Here is a 17,930-nt window from a genome sequence, read left to right on the forward strand (position 1 = left end):
AATGTTGTGTTTGTTTCTTTGGTTGATTTTGCTTTGTAAGTTGTACTTAATTGAGAGTTTTAATCTGATGGAGGTATGCCCTTCCTTCTCCTTTATGTATTACGTTGCTTGTGTATCATTTACTTTTACCAAGAATTTAAAAGAAAGTTGCATTTTGGGTTTAATAGTATGATTGACTTTTTTTAACTTCATATTCGTAGTGACCATGCTAAATTATAGCAAGTTAAAAAATTGATCTTATTTTAACATTCTTAGTTTGGCTCCTTTAAAAATAAAACTTTTGGTAAAATTCTAACATAAAGGCTAAAAGTTTTGAAATTTTACATTTTTAGTAAATTAAACATTAAAAAAATAATAAATAAACAAATTATTAACTAATAAAAAATAATAATAATAATAAATATTTTATTTATTAATTATATTGGAGAAATTTATAATTTAATAAGATTAAGTAATTAGTTTGATAAAATGTAAAACTATGATTATTGGTTAATTTAAGTTACTTACATCATCTTACATTATAATCTATCTATTCTAATAAACAAAGCATAATATTATTATTTGTCTTTATTTTACGATGCTTATTTGTCATGTGACATGCTTCTAATTTTTTCTATTAAATGTCAAAAATATTTAATTACTAAATCCCGAAATATTAATTCTAAAAATTTCAAAATCCACTTTTTTTTTGAAAGAATATCAAAATCATTTCGATATTTCAGATACAAATCTTATTCCATTTCAAAAACTTTTAAATCATTCATGATTTTAATGAATCTTGTAAAATAAAGATTATATTATTTTACATACCAACTATACAAATCAAACTTATGTTATATTTATTTTGTTTAAATTTTATTTTATTTTATTTGTCTATATAATATTTATAATAATAACAACCGTGGTTTCCACGGGTTATAACCTAGTATATATATATATATATATATATATATATATATATATATATATATATATATATATATATATATATATTAGCAAATTTGCCACGTGTTAATCAATTAGAGCTTGAAATTAATTATTTGCCACTTGTCAGTCTTTGGTTTTTCCTCATTAATTACATTTCCACTAATTCACTCCTCCCTTTTACACAGATAAAACACATCAGCAAAAAATTGATTTGTAATATCTGTTGCCTAATTTATTACAATAAATATTTAATTTATTTTATAACCGTGGTTTTCACGGGTATTAACCTAGTATATATATATATATATATATATATATATATATATATATATATATATATATATATATCCCACTGACATAGAAGACTAGTCGGATGAACCTATATGACGAAAATCAACAAGACAAAGGGCGGCGGCTAAATGGGTGACATCCACAGTGGTGCTCCAATGTTGAAGTTGTTTTTGGTGGTTGGAGGTTGTTTCCGACGAAATTGGTGGTGCCCCGACAAGTAAAGGAAGGAGGGGGAGAGAGAGAGAGAGAGAGAGAGAGAGAGAGAGAGAGAGAGAGAGAGAGAGAGAGAGAGAGTTGATTTTATTTTTTAGTTTTCTTAAAATAAAAAAGCATTAAAGTAATAAAAAAAAATAAAAATATTAAGGACAAAATCGTCATTATAAAAAAATTGAAACAAATTAGACAAAACTCGCAACAAAATGAAAACTTTGGACTTGTGGTGCTGCTCCAAACTTTTTTGGATCAAAGTGGCAATTTTCAGCTAACTACAAGGACCATTCATGCAGTTTATTCTTTTTTTAAACGGGTCAAAATAGAATTTTATAAACCATAAATACGAGTTTAATAAAAATTGTAAAAAAAAAATTAATCTATATATTAAAATAATATTTCATTACCTTTTAAAATTCTGTTTTCCTTTAATTAAATAAAAAGTCCAAAATACTAGTGTTTTTGTTTTTTAAAGTTAGCATAATAACTTTTTTTTTTTAATTGACAAAAAAATATAAAATTTTAAAACATTTGCACTTAATTAAAACCTGCCAACAAATTGATGCAATTTATGGCCATAATTAGCCTGTGCAAGCCTACTCATTCATAATCTGACCTCCTTTCTGAGTTCAGCCATCGCAGTAGCGTGCACGGGTGGGTTTGATTTGAGAGTTGCGACTCGCCTCTTTCGAGAGTGAAGTTTCCCTTCTGTCCACGTTCTTCTGTTGCGCGTGGGAATTATTGGCCATCAAGGATATGAACCCATGTTTGCCACATATACTTTTCTTACAAGAATATGAGGGTTTCAGCCCACCAAAACAATTATAATATTTCCACCATCATCACCAGTTCACCACAAACTTAAAGACGAACAAACAACAGTTATCAATCAATCTTCAAGCTGAAGTTGCAATCTGTCTTCATCTTTAATCTATTCCTTTGTTATTATCTGTAAGTTCATGTTCTTGGTGTTTTCTTTATTGATTTCATCATCTTCTCTGTCTTTTACTCCTTACGCAGAATCTTATTCGAATTAGAACTGTTCCCAGATCATAAACCGTAACTTGTCGTTGATTCTTAAACTGGGTATTTTAGAAATTTGTTGTTTGTCATTGATTACTGATTTAAATCTTGTGAAAAAAAGTGAAAGGGGGGAGTTATCTTTTCGGGGAGATAAGATAAAAAATTCTAATTCTGTGTTTTTCCTGCAGCAAAAACTGACTTTGAGATTGATTTCTCGAGATGGGGTTTTGTTTTTATGTTGTGTTTGGTCGTATTCGGTGCGATTGAAGACAATCACATGACATGTGAACTCAATTGTCAAAAAAGGGCTCTTCGCAATTCGACTCCAATTCTGTCGTATTTGTTATCTCCTTTCAAATTAAGCAAATCAATTCGAATTGGGGTTTGCACCTTTTCCTTCTTTCAAGTTCTTGAATTCGGATTCAGCTTTAGGGTTCTTGAATTTCGCAAAGATGCAAAGAGTTCGCGTTTCATCACAGCAAGTCCCAGTACAGAAATTAGGCGATTCCCAGATGACATTATCTCCTAAATTCAAATTAGCATCAATTCAATCTCGTCTACTCGATCCTTTGTTGGAATCAGAACTGAATCTTCAAGGTGATCCCTTAATCCCTGGTCTTCCTGATGATATTGCTTTAACTTGTCTACTCCGGCTACCAGTCACCACCCATCCAGCCACCAGGGCAGTTTGCAAGCGGTGGTATCAATTATTCTGCAACAAAGAACGATTCTTTAGCAAAAGAAACGAAATGGGTTTTCAAGATCCATGGTTATTTGTCTTCTCATTTCATAAATGTACAGGAAAGATTCAATGGCATGTCCTTGATCTTACCCATTTTTCATGGCACACAATTCCACCAATGCCTTGTGTCGATAAAGTTTGTCCACATGGCCTTCGATGCGTTTCATTTCCCTCAAACGGGTCTCTTTTCGTATGTGGAGGTATCATTTTTGACGCGGATTGCCCCCTAAATGTAGTGATGAAATTCGACATTAAGAAGAATCATTGGACTATAATGAAAAAAATGATCACCGCAAGATCTTTTTTTGCATCCGGGGTGATAAACGAGAAGATCTACGTGGCGGGGGGAAATAGTACGGATCTTTTCGAGCTCAATTCGGGCGAAGTTATGGACCCGAAAAACGGGATTTGGCATCCGATTGCAAATATGCGTACAAATATGGCGGTTTATGATGCTGCGGTTCTTAATGGGAAGCTTTTGGTGACCGAAGGGTGGTTTTGGCCTTTTTATGTGGTCCCACGTGGACAAATTTACGACCCGAAAACTGATAATTGGGAAAATATGGCGGATGGGCTTCGAGAAGGGTGGACAGGGTCGAGTGTTGTGATATATGGGCATTTGTTTGTGGTGACAGAGCATGAGAGGACAAAATTAAAAGTTTATGATATGAATTCGGACACTTGGAAATCGGTTGATGGGCCTCCATTACCGGATAAAATATGTAAGCCGTTTTCGGTAAATTGTTATGGTAGTTTTATTTATGTTGTGGGGAGGAATCTTCATGTTGCGGTGGGTCGGATTTTGATTGGGAGTGGAAAAGGGAAAAGTCCGGGGTTTTTGGTGGAATGGGAAGTGGTTGAGGCACCGGATGGGTTGGGGAATTTGACGCCTTCGAGTGCGCAGATTCTATTTGGGTAATGTACTTTGTGTTGATGTTGTGATATGTTAAAAGGTTTTATATGATTTGGTTGGTGTTTATGTGATTATATTGTGATTGTTGTTTTTGTAACGTTATACAACGTTTCTTTTGAATGTTAATGATCCTTCCTTCTCCAACGACCGACGACTTTGGTTTGCTCAAGAATTATTGGATTTGGGTTTTTATTTTTTAACAGTTCAAAGTGAGTAAACTCTTAAAGCTTAGATTATTTTTAGTGAGTTAGTATTTGTTTTATTATGTTCCTAACTTATTAGCTTATTTTATATATTATTATTATTTGTTATATTCGACCGGTGAGTGGTTAATATATTTTAACGTTTAGTATATTTAACCGTCTTATTTTTTAATCATATTTCATTTTATAACGTAATTATATTTTAATTATAAATAATTTTAATTTATTTACCAGTTAATTATTTTATTATATATTTTATGATATTTTATTTATGAAATATAAATTTATAAAAATTATATAATATTTGGTTATTTTTATAACTATGACGTATTAATTTTTTTTTTCTATTTTACGTTTATAAACTAAAGATCCGGTATATTTCTATTTATATTTTCATTTGTTTCTCATTTAATGTATATAAAATAGAGTAATTACATGAATAATCCCGTGTTCAGTCGCTAAAACGTACGTTTAGTCCATATTTTTTACAATTAATTTGGACTATCCCTTATATCGTAAAACCTAAAATTAATTTGGACTATCCCTTATATCGTAAAACCATTATATCGTAAAACCATGCACATTTTTTTTTCTAAAATTGTTTACCAAACTAAAAAATCTATTTTACCCTTGCGCATTTATTTTTGAACTATTTACTTATTAATTATTTAAAAAAAAAAAAGAAAAGAAAACCCTTCCCCCTTTATCATTTATCATTCACTTGTGGATCCCCACAATTTACCCTTTTGCCTTGCCTTTCGCTCTTCTCTATTTTTTGAACCGAAACTCTAACACCATAACCAACCTAAATCCTTCATCCTTTATCAGTTCATCTTCAAAAGAGCTAGAGAGATGGGTCACTGGATCATCGTCGCCGAAGCTCCCGAGTGAGACCCGTATAATGTGTATCATTCTTTAGTTCTTTGACTTTCCAATGATACATCTCCCTCTCAAATCAATGTCGCCGCCTTCTTCTGCTGCTACACTTGAAACAAACCTAAATCGAGTGGTACAAAACCCTAAATCGTCTTATTTGTGTGTGCACGTGTTGGTGCGACAAATATAAGGTAGCCGACAACAACAATCCCTTTACGAAGAAAACAGGTGACCAAGGTTGATCCCCTTAGTTTGGATCTATTCCTCACCCGATTTTCTCCATCACGTCTGGAAAATAGTAGACATGTTCTTCACCCTTCCTCTATTCATGTGGCTTCTAGATATAAGGGATGACAGAGCTATATTCATGGCTAAACTTAAAGGTTTAGCAGATGCTGAAGGTCTAGTCTAAGGTTTTGCAGATAGGGAAGATTAGGAGGATAAGATGGTCGGTTCTTGTAACATCCCAAAAATTCCAGATAAAATTTTTTGTTTTTAATTCTTTCCAAAGCATTTAATAGTCATATCAAAACAAACAAAAGTGTATCATAGTCGAAAGAACATTAGAATACAAAATCCCAAAATCCCAAAATGCGAAAAACATGGGCGGATGCGGTGCGATCATGCCGGGCCCTTCCCTTTTGAGTTGGAAGTACCTGAAACCATAACATAAACTATAAACACAAAGCTTAGTGGATTTTCTCAAAATACCCCATACCATACATACAGAACAGTCAAAACATAAACTGAGTCTATTTCACCACTTTACTCTCTTTCAACCAGTATTGGGTATATTTCACCCCCTTCGGTCTCTTTCAATCGGTGCTGAGTCTATTTCACCCCCTTCGGTCTCTTTCAACCAGTACTGGGTATATTCCACCCCCTTCGGTCTCTTCCAACTGGTATCGGGTCTATTTCACCCTTACAGCTACCATACAATCATATCAGCAAGAGTCACAAAGACAACAAACATATACATGTATAACATGAAATTGTCACGAAGACAACTATCATCCTACGAACATAATCCAGTGGGATGACATTGGTGCCTTTGACCCACGAGTACGATGAAGGAACTCACCTCATTCCTAAGATAAACAAATCACAATCGGCTAATGAATCGTAAGATCCCCACACTAAATCACAAATAATAGAACCCTAATTAGCAATTAGGTCATTAACCTAATATAAGAGTCCAAATCCTTAATCTCGACTCAAAAGGGTAAAAGACCGTTTTACCCTTCCCTTATTGGGCCTAATATATCACGGTCCAAACCCAACTAGCCCAAAGTACAAAAGACACTAAAGACCCAATATGGGCCCAAATTCATAAAGGCCCAAGGCCTAACAATGGCCCAACTCAGAAAAGACTTGTGGCCCAACAAGAGCAAGAAACCCTGGAGTATAAAAGCAGCCAAAGATCAAAAGCCCATTTAGCCCCTGATCGAGTACACTAAGTGTACCACTAGTACGCTCGACGTACTAGGTCGCATCACCAGAATAAGGAACCCGGATGCGTACACTAAACATACACTTTCTGTCACACCCCCAAACCAGACGGCGGAAACGTCCGAGGGCTATTGTGACTCAATTGAATACCATCACAATGAATATACATGAAACATAACATCATTCATCACCATGCATTGAAATATTACAACCGGTATTGTTTACATTTAGTACATTGTTTCAAAACATTACATTTCCAAAACGTAAATTGTTCGATGCTAATTAAACAAACAACATGACATCACTGGGTACATTTTTCCTTCGATTTACCTGTTATCTGAGAATACAAGTATTTTGGAAAAACGTCAACATATGAAATGTTGGTGAGTTCATAAGTAAGGTTTGAAAAGAAATGATTTGTATAATGTTGAAAACCACAGAAAATCCAATATTTTCTAAAAAGAAATGTTGTATATAAGAAAAAGTGTGAAGATCCGTAAGTATGCTTGTTGATTATTGTGAATGTGAATAATTGTTAAACTTTGTATATATCACATAGTTAAGAGCGTTGAATTTCCCAGGAAAACCCGATGTTTTCCCAATACATTAAATTACGTGGCTGAGTTAGTATTATTCTGATACGACGTTGTTTTCGATAATTCCAGGTGACATTGGATTAATTACGGGTTGTGAGTCGTTATAATCATGCATTAATGAAAATGACTAGTTTACAACTATACAAATGATCCCTTAGGCGTCGTCCGTACTACTCACTTAATCCAACCACCCTGACTTCTCATAGCCCCACAACCGAGGAGAAAAGAGGGTGCGAAGCCCTTGGCCCGACTCGCATTTGACTTCTTGACTTTGCTAGCAGTACCAAAGGACCCTTGGGGCCCAACAACACAATAAAGCTATTGAAAGTCCTTTTACACGGAACTAGGTCATATAAGGCCCAATAACATGTAAGCGCGTTCCCTTCGGGCCTAAAGATCATATCATTGGGCTAGCTAGGCCAAACAAGCACGATTTGAAACTTTCGAGCCCAAAGATGGTGTATTGACTTCTCGTGAATTTTCCGCGTGTGTATTGAAGTATCATTGTTTATTGATTTTTGATTCGTTATTGATTCGAGACCGAATCAATTCGTTTGGTAACGATATTGGTGTTGAAAGTGTATTTATTATTACGTTTCGCCGGTAGACGTAGTACTCGTGTTTTTATCTAAAGGGATTTGTTGTTTTAAGAATTAGAGTTTATATTTTTAAGCCCTTTCTTGGATAAAATTTACACTTTTAACTCTTTGTGTATAAAAGAATTTCCAATTTAGTCCTTAAACTATTTTTCTTGACACTTTAGTATCAAAACTTATTGGAAAGACATTTTTTTAGCACAATTTACTTAATAAACAGCTTCAGTCCTTCAAAAATGAAATTTTATCGGTTGAAACCTCCATTTTCGCAACTTTTACAATTTTCGCCCGAGATGGAAATTTTTTGCATCTTTGGTCCCTTTTTAAGTTGAAAAGCATTTTGGCCCTTGAAATGGTTTTAGTACACAAGTAATCCCCTGTTTTACAGAAATGTGCAGTTTCAGCCCCTCTAATTCAAAATTTTCACAATTTGGGGCTTTATTGGGCCGAAAAGCCCATTTTGGCCCATTATGTTTAAAATTCACATTTTTAACCCTTCAAAAGTGTTGATATTTAGAAAATACATATTAGAAACTGTTTAGACTCATCTCAGCTATCAGAATCTCTATTTTGTCGTTTTGGGCCCCTTAGTTTTGTATTTTTAGCATTTTGAGCCCAAAAATGGGTTTTAAGTCCAAAAATGTTCATATTAACCAACTAGATTATTTTTCTAGACTTGATTAGGGTGAAATGGTATAAGTTATAATTATTTCATTCTTCATATAGTAGATCTCGATTTTTAGGTTCCATTTGGCTAGTATAAACATCACAATCACATAAGATCATACATATAAGCATAAAAATCACACAAGGCATACATTTACTTATAGATCTACACATTTTCTTGTATTCTCCCCCAGAAAACTTATAAAAACCAAAAAAGAGGGGGTATGAAGCTCACCTTTGGTATGGTTTCGGTTTTTGGAAGGAAAATGAGAAGAAAATTCGGCCTTAGCAACCCTGCTTGGAAGATCTCGAACTTAGATGCTTCTAAGGTGCTAAATCATAAGTTTGAATGGGTTAAGAGGTGATTCTTGAATGGAATGAAATAACTAGTTTATGGATCTAAGCAACATCTTACCTTAGATGATGATTTTATGTAAGAATCCCCTTGAACACTTCTTAGATCTCGAAAATATGGAGGAAATATGAGAGAGTTTTCTTGAGAGATTTGTGAGAGAATTGTGTGTGTGTGTGCTTGGAATCGGCCGAGAGCAAGAGAGAGGGAAAGAGAGAGATCTTGAAGTGATGTATGCATGGAAACATGGGATAAGATGCATGGAAGACCATAATGTAAAAATGAGGTGGCCATGAGAAGTCAACTCTCCCTTTTTACTTGGGCTTGGGCCAAGAATTAGAGAGGGAGAGAAAAGAATTTGGGCCTTGTATGCTTAAGCCTTTTTCATGGTTATGTAAAGTGATGTTTGATCCAATTAACCATAAATATGATTCTTATGACCTATTAGGGCTACATTAGGTTAGTTATGGCCCAAAATGGTTCATATAATTAACTTATTTCATTCTAGGCCCAATATGGCCCAAAATATTGAAATAAATGGAAGTGGGTCCAATTAGAGCCCATTCAAGAGTTCTAAGCCCAAGATGGTCAAATTGGAAGCTTATTGGTCCATTAGGCCCAATAAGAAATTCCTAGTCCAAAATGGACTTAAACAAGAACTCCTAGGGTTTCCAATTGCTTATTGACTACTTGAAATGCTTGCATGGGATGTTTGTTTGAGATTTTGTCGTCATAGAGTATGCATCATACATGCTCTTATGTCTTTGATTCACAATTTGACTTAGTTGTTGTAGTTTACAAGGCACAAAAATTTCTAGTTGTGACATCATCCCCCCGTTAGAGGGAATTTCGTTCCGAAATTCTTTTTGAAAGCTAGATTTGAGAATGCTAGAATAGATGAGGGTACTTTTGCTTCATTTGGTCTTCGCGTTCCCACGTGAATTCTGTCCCACGCTTCGCATTCCACCGTACTTTCACGATCGGGATGCGACTTTGCTTAGTACGCTTCACCTCCCTGTCCATGATTTCGACTGGTTCTTCAACGAATAGGAGATTCTCGTTGATTTCAATCTCGTCAAGGGGAATGACGAGTGTTTCATCTGATAGGAACTTCTTTAGATTGGAGACATGGAACACGGGGTGTACACTGTTTAGCTCCACGGGTAGCTGCAGTTTGTACGCCACTGGACCTATTTGGGCAACGATCTCAAAAGGTCCAATGTATCGTGGGTTCAGTTTTCCCCGTTTTCCGAAATGAATGACCCCTTTCCAAGGTGAAACTTTTAACAAAACTCGATCCCCGACCTGAAACTCTAAGGGCTTTCGCCGTTTATTGGCGTAGCTCTTCTTTCGGTCGCGCGATGCTTGCAATCGAGCTCTGATTTGAACTATCTTTTTCGTGGTTTCACGAATGATCTCCGGTCCCGTTAGCGCCTTGTCCGATGCTAGTGTCTTTGCTAGCTGGGTGTCGCCCACCTCAGCCCAACACAACGGTGATCTACACTTACGTCCATATAGTGCTTCGAAAGGAGCGACCTTGATGCTCGAATGGTAACTGTTGTTATAAGAGAATTCAACTAAGGGTAAGTGGATGTCCCAATACTTCCCAAAGTCTATCACACATGCGCGAAGCATGTCTTCGAGCGTCTGAATGGTTCGTTCGCTTTGACCGTCCGTTTGTGGGTGATAAGCGGTGCTCATGTCGAGATGGGTTCCGAGTGCTTTCTGAAGTGATTGCCAAAAACGTGAAGTGAATCTACTGTCTTTATCTGAGATGATAGACACTGGTATTCCATGAAGTCTCACTATTTCTCGAATGTATAAACGCGTCAGTCTCTCCATCTTGTAGGATTCTTTTATTGGCAGGAAATGGGCGGATTTCGTCAGTCGATCAACTATTACCCATATGGTGTCTAATCCATCTAACGTCTTGGGAAGCTTGGTCACAAAATCCACGGAAATCCTTTCCCATTTCCACTCAGGGATCACCGGTTGTTGTAATAACCCCGAGGGCTTCTGGTACTCCACCTTTACTTTGGCACAAGTAAGGCATTTACTGACATAGGTGGCAATTTCTGCCTTCATGTTAGGCCACCAATAATGTTGTTTAATATCCAAATACATCTTGTCCGAACCGGGATGGATGGAGTATCGCGTCTTGTGAGCTTCATTCATGACTACCTCCCTAAATCCTCCGAGTTTAGGGACCCAAATACGGTTCATGAAATAGTATACTTCGTTCTCCTTTACCTCTAGATTCTTCTCCATCCCGCGTAATGCTTCGCTTGCTCTGTTTTCCGTCTTCATGGCCTCTGACTGGGCTACCCCGATCTGAGTGGTTAGGTGAGATTGGATGGTTATTGAGAGAGTTTTTGCACGACGATTAGAGTACTCCTTCCGGCTCAAGGCATCAGCCACCATGTTGGCCTTGCCTGGGTGGTACTTGATTTCACACTCATAATCGTTTAATAGTTCAACCCATCTTCGTTGTCTCATATTCAGCTCTTTCTGATTCAAGATGTGCTGGAGACTTTTGTGGTCCCTGAAGATGGTGCACTTCGTACCATAAAGGTAATGCCTCCAAATTTTCAGAGCAAAGACCACCGCTCCCAATTCCAGATCATGGGTTGTATAATTCACTTCGTGTGTCTTCAGTTGGCGGGATGCGTAAGCTATCACTCTTCCATGCTGCATGAGAACGCAACCTAAACCCTGATTTGACGCGTCACAGTAGACCACGAAATCTTCCGTTCCCTCTGGTAGAGATAGTACCGGGGCACTGCAGAGCATTTGCTTCAGGGTTCGGAATGCAACTTCTTGTTTGTCCGTCCATTTGAATGGTACGCCCTTTTGTGTAAGCGAGGTAAGTGGCTTGGCGATCTTAGAGAAGTTTTGAATGAACCTCCTATAGTAGCCTGCTAGGCCTAAGAATTGACGAATTTTTGTGGGTGTTGTCGGGACTGCCCATCCTTCGACGACTTTGACCTTGGAAGGATCCACATGAATTCCTTCTTGACTAACAACATGACCTAGGAAGTTCACGCTACGGAGCCAGAACTCACACTTGGAGAGTTTTGCGTATAGCTTTTCCGTTCGCAGGGTTTCTAGGATTTGTCGGAGATGTTGGCCATGCTCTTCTTCGCTTCGGGAATAGACTAGGATGTCGTCAATGAAGACGATAACAAAGTTGTCGAGGAATGGCCAACAGATTCGGTTCATCAGGTCCATAAATGCGGTAGGGGCATTCGTTAGACCGAAGGGCATTACGACAAATTCATACTGTCCGTAACGAGTTCGGAAAGCGGTTTTAGGAATATCCTCTTCCCGGACCTTGAGTTGATGGTACCCGGACCGTAGATCTATCTTAGAAAAGTAACTAGATCCTTGGAGCTGGTCAAATAGATCGTCGATTCGTGGGAGTGGATAGCGATTTTTGACGGTGAGTTTATTTAACTCCCTGTAATCGATGCACATTCTAAAAGATCCGTCCTTCTTTTTGACAAAGAGGACCGGAGCACCCGATGGCGAGTAGCTGGGTCGGATGAATCCCTTGCCCAGGAGTTGGCTGAGTTGGCTGGACAGTTCCTGCATTTCAGCAGGAGCTAGCCGGTAAGGCGATTTAGCGAGAGGGGTTGCTCCTGGAACGAGGTCAATTCGGAACTCAACTTGTCTCTCTGGGGGGTACTCCAGGAAGATCTTCAGGAAATACTTCTGGGAATTCACGTGCTACGGGAATGTCTTGAATGTTAACCTCTTCCTTGGTTTTATCCACTATGTGAGCCAGAAACGTCAAATCATTCTTTCGTAGATGCTTCTGTGCCTGGATGCACGAGATGAGGCGAAGGTTCGTGCTAGGTTTGTCTCCGTAAATAATTAGGGTTTCGTGATTGGGAAGGTGAAGGCGAACGGCGTTCTCGTGACACATAATTTTAGCATGGTGGGGGCTTAACCAGCCCATGCCAATAATCACATCGAAGCTCCTAATGGAAACAGACATTAAGTCTATTCGAAAGACGTGTTGATTTAAGGTTAGGGTACATCCGATGTAGATTTCCCCAGTGGATTCGGTTTTCCCATTGGCCATTTCCACCGTAAAGGTTTCATTAAGCTTTTGGGGTTGTTGTTTTAATAAATGTTTAAACTTATTGCTCACAAAACTTCGCTCGGCTCCGGTGTCAAATAGGATGCATGCATAAGTGTGGTTTAGGGGAAACGTACCGGTAACAACAGCGGGATCCTGAATCGCCTCCCCCTGACCCATGGTCAGCACCCTTCCTGTTCCTCCGTTTCCGGGATTGTTGTTGTTGTTTGGGCAATCTCGGCGGAAATGCCCAGTCCTCCCACACCCATAGCAGGTGTGGCTAGGCCCTGCATTGTTGCCACCAGTGTTGATGTTGTTGTTGTTGCGGTTGTTGTTGTTGTTGCTGTTTCCCTGTTGTTGATTCCGAGGAGGGTAAGTCCTGCAATACCTTGCCGTGTGCCCCTTCCGATTGCAACTGGTGCACTGCAGCTCCTTGCACTCTCCATTATGATGGAAACCGCACTTGTTGCACTTGGGAAGATTACCGGAATAAGGTATAGGAGCATTCGAAGCAGCTGAGGCTGGAGCATGTGGTGTGGTCGGAACTGGTGCGGTGGCAGCATGAACTGCCACTGTCTGCTGCTTCTTAGAAGTCTCGGGGCCTTGACACCCCTTCCTCTTGTTGTTTTTCCCCTTCTTTCCATCACCTTCCTTCTTACCTTCAGCCTCCGCTGGCTTCTCACCCTTCTTGTTGTTGTGGTCATACAACTTCTTTGCCAATCTCTTAGCACTGTCGAAAGTTTCAGGGTTTGCAGCTATCACGTTTCCTTGGATCGGAGAGGTTAGTCCCCAGATGAATCGATCAATCTTCTTTCCTTCCGAGGTGATCATGCCCGGACATAACAGAGATAGTTCACTAAATCTGGATACGTAGGCATCGATATCAGCATTCCGTACAGTGAGGTTCCACAGCTCTTGCTCCATTTTCTGAATCTCACCACGAGGGCAGTATTCGGCCATCAGCATTTCCTTCATTTCTGTCCATGGCGTGGAATTGGCTACGGGGAGTGTCATGGCTTCCACGTGCCCGTTCCACCAAGTGAGCGCTTGGTCGACAAAAGTGCATGCAGCAAACTTTACTTTCATCTCTTCAGGGCAATCACATATCTCGAACACCGATTCCACCTTCTCGATCCATCGTTTCAGGGTGATCACTCCTCCGGTGCCGTTAAAGGTTCGTGGTTTGGCGTTTGTGAAGTCCTTGTAGGTACAGGTTTTGGTGGGTCCTTGATTCATTCCATTGTTCGAACTCCCGACCCCTTGCCCGTTGCCTCCTCCGTTGTTCCCTTGGTGAATTTGTGCCATAGCTGCGGTGACCGCAACAGATACGACTGCCTGGAATGTAGTGGAGTCAACTTCGGGTGGGGTTGGTCCAGGGTTTCCGCGAGTAGGTCGGCGAGGCATCTTTCTGTCATGAGACGGAAAGATGTTGAGTGTTTGTGGGTTCTGTGAGGTTGTGATCCTACTGACTAGGTGCATGGTACGAACTTAAGTACTTCTACAAATTAGCATACAATCATGGATTCACAACACATAGCAATTTGTAATGTCATAATAAAACACGTAAAAGTTCACTAATATTATCCGCATTTGATACATGAAAATTTTGCTCGAAAGAGCATACATAAGTGATATTAGTTCGACAGCATAACGGCTCTATGAGTAGTGTAGTCACTTAAACATAGAGTCGGGGTACATAGCATAGATCCTAATGGCCTAGTCAGATAAGCCTATCCCTAACACTCCATGGTGCGTCCTATATAGTGGCGGGGTCATATGCCAAAGTGTTGAGCCAGTAACTGAGCCATCTCAGTCATGTCTCCAATAACCTCATCCCTCTCATGCTCAGCTTGCACTGCACGTGCTTCCATGGCGTACAGCTGTTGCTGCAGGGCGGCGATCTCAGCTTCGGGAGAGCGGTTCTCCCTTGGGGGGTTCACTGGTGGGGCGGGGTAGTCCGGTTGCGCCTCATCTACAAACGACGTGGCGTGATCTTTGCCCGGGTCTTGTCCTTCCTCTATGTCATCATCGGTCTCCTCGAACTCGTAGTCGGTGTCTGTGTATTCGTCAGGTCCGATGTCGTGTGCTTCCTCTTGATTCCCTTCTGGTTCATCTTCAAGCATTCCGTGAGCCACTAGGACTTGATGAAACTGGATACCCTGCTGCTCTACCTCCATGAAGACTGGGGGAAGGTATAAACTATCGTTACTCCTATGACTCTACCACTATGGTATAGACTAAACAGATGTTCTCTTTTTGGTGATAAAGGGGTATGTTTTTTAGGTTCTCTAGCTATCACGATCTCCTCAGGACGTGTGGTAGTGATACCTTGGTAAGAATGTAGTTGATCAGGCTACATCCGTTCCTTGATACAACTAAGAACAATCCTGGATTAACCGAGATACTAGCATTATCTTGTTTGATTCGGTGTTAGGTTCTCGTTCCTAATACAAACAAGGGTGTTTTATTGTTATGTTTTACTTGTTTTGTTCAGAGTTGTGTTAGTCCCTCTTTTGGTTTATAGTTGCATATCAATGTGTGGCTAGATATGCTAGTTCACTATAAACAAAGCTCTGATACCAACCTGTCACACCCCTGAACCAGACGGCGGAAACGTCCGAGGGCTATTGTGACTCAATTGAATACCATCACAATGAATATACATGAAACATAACATCATTCATCACCATGCATTGAAATATTACAACCAGTATTGTTTACATTTAGTACATTGTTTCAAAACATTACATTTCCAAAACGTAAATTGTTCGATGCTAATTAAACAAACAACATGACATCACTGGGTACATTTTTCCTTCGATTTACCTGTTACCTGAGAATACAAGTATTTTGGAAAAACGTCAACATATGAAATGTTGGTGAGTTCTAAAAAGAAATGTTGTATATAAGAAAAAGTGTGAAGATCCGTAAGTATGCTTGTTGATTATTGTGAATGTGAATAATTGTTAAACTTTGTATATATCACATAGTTAAGAGCGTTGAATTTCCCAGGAAAACCCGATGTTTTCCCAATACATTAAATTACGTGGCTGAGTTAGTATTATTCCGATACGACGTTGTTTTCGATAATTCCAAGTGACATTGGATTAATTACGGGTTGTGAGTCGTTATAATCACGCATTAATGAAAATGACTAGTTTACAACTATACAAACGATCCCTTAGGCGTCGTCCGTACTACTCACTTAATCCAACCACCCTGACTTCTCATAGCCCCACAACCGAGGAGAAAAGAGGGTGCGAAGCCCCCGTTATTTCCATAAGTCGTTCAAGGCTATCGTGAATGCAAAAGGCCCTTGGCCCGACTCACATTTGACTTCTTGACTTTGCTAGCAGTACCAAAGGACCCTTGGGGCCCAACAGCACAATAAAGCTATTGAAAGTCCTTTTACACGGAACTAGGTCATATAAGGCCCAATAACATGTAAGCGCGTTCCCTTCGGGCCTAAAGATCATGTCATTGGGCTAGCTAGGCCAAACAAGCACGATTTGAAACTTTCGAGCCCAAAGATGGTGTATTGACTTCTCGTGAATTTTCCGCGTGTGTATTGAAGTATCATTGTTTATTGATTTTTGATTCGTTATTGATTCGAGACCGAATCAATTCGTTTGGTAACGATATTGGTGTTGAAAGTGTATTTATTATTACGTTTCACCGGTAGACGTAGTACTCGTGTTTTTATCTAAAGGGATTTGTTGCTTTAAGAATTAGAGTTTATATTTTTAAGCCCTTTCTTGGATAAAATTTACACTTTTAACTCTTTGTGTATAAAAGAATTTCCAGTTTAGTCCTTAAACTATTTTTCTTGACACTTTAGTATCAAAACTTATTGGAAAGACATTTTTTAGCACAATTTACTTAATAAACAGCTTCAGTCCTTCAAAAATGAAATTTTCTCGGTTGAAACCTCCATTTTCGCAACTTTTACAATTTTCGCCCGAGATGGAAATTTTTTGCATCTTTGGTCCCTTTTTAAGTTGAAAAGCATTTTTGGCCCTTGAAATGGTTTTAGTACACAAGTAATCCCCTGTTTTACAGAAATGTGCAGTTTCAGCCCCTCTAATTCAAAATTTTCACAATTTGGGGCTTTATTGGGCCGAAAAGCCCATTTTGGCCCATTATGTTTAAAATTCACATTTTTAACCCTTCAAAAGTGTTGATATTTAGAAAATACATATTAGAAACTGTTTAGACTCATCTCAGCCATAAGAATCTCTATTTTGTCGTTTTGGGCCCCTTAGTTTTGTATTTTTAGCATTTTGAGCCCAAAAATGGGTTTTAAGTCCAAAAATGTTCATATTAACCAACTAGATTATTTTTCTAGACTTGATTAGGGTGAAATGGTATAAGTTATACTTATTTCATTCTTCATATAGTAGATCTCGATTTTTAGGTTCCATTTGGCTAGTATAAACATCACAATCACATAAGATCATACATATAAGCATAAAAATCACACAAGGCATACATTTACTCATAGATCTACACATTTTCTTGTATTCTCCCCCAGAAAACTTATAAAAACCAAAAAAGAGGGGGTATTAAGCTCACCTTTGGGTATGGTTTCGGTTTTTGGAAGGAAAATGAGAAGAAAATTCGGCCTTAGCAACCCTCCTTGGAAGATCTCGAACTTAGATGCTTCTAAGGTGCTAAATCATAAGTTTGAATGGGTTAAGAGGTGATTCTTGAATGGAATGAAATAACTAGTTTATGGATCTAAGCAACATCTTACCTTAGATGATGATTTTTATGTAAGAATCCCCTTGAACACTTCTTAGATCTCGAAAATATGGAGGAAATATGAGAGAGTTTTCTTGAAAGATTTGTGAGAGAATTGTGTGTGTGTGTGTGCTTGGAATCGGCCGAGAGCAAGAGAGAGGGAAAGAGAGAGATCTTGAAGTGATGTATGCATGGAAACATGGGATAAGATGCATGGAATACCATAATGTAAAAATGAGGTGGCCATGAGAAGTCAACTCTCCCT

The 17,930-nt window shown here is 38.5% G+C and overlaps 1 protein-coding gene across 1 annotated transcript; it reads left to right on the forward strand.

Moving 5' to 3' along the window:
• Nucleotides 1–2,059: 2,059 nt before the first annotated feature.
• On the forward strand, nucleotides 2,060–4,250 carry LOC145103119 (F-box/kelch-repeat protein At1g30090-like). The gene is made up of 2 exons (XM_079040663.1): nucleotides 2,060–2,379; nucleotides 2,640–4,250. The coding sequence occupies exon 2, from the start codon at nucleotides 2,904–2,906 to the stop codon at nucleotides 4,110–4,112; it is 1,209 nt and encodes a 402-aa protein (XP_078896789.1). The 5' UTR covers nucleotides 2,060–2,379; nucleotides 2,640–2,903; the 3' UTR covers nucleotides 4,113–4,250.
• Nucleotides 4,251–17,930: the final 13,680 nt, after the last annotated feature.

Source organism: Lactuca serriola, chromosome 1, assembly GCF_051521515.1.
Source record: "Lactuca serriola cultivar US96UC23 chromosome 1, Lser_US96UC23_V15, whole genome shotgun sequence".
Classification (NCBI taxonomy): Eukaryota; Viridiplantae; Streptophyta; class Magnoliopsida; order Asterales; family Asteraceae; genus Lactuca; species Lactuca serriola.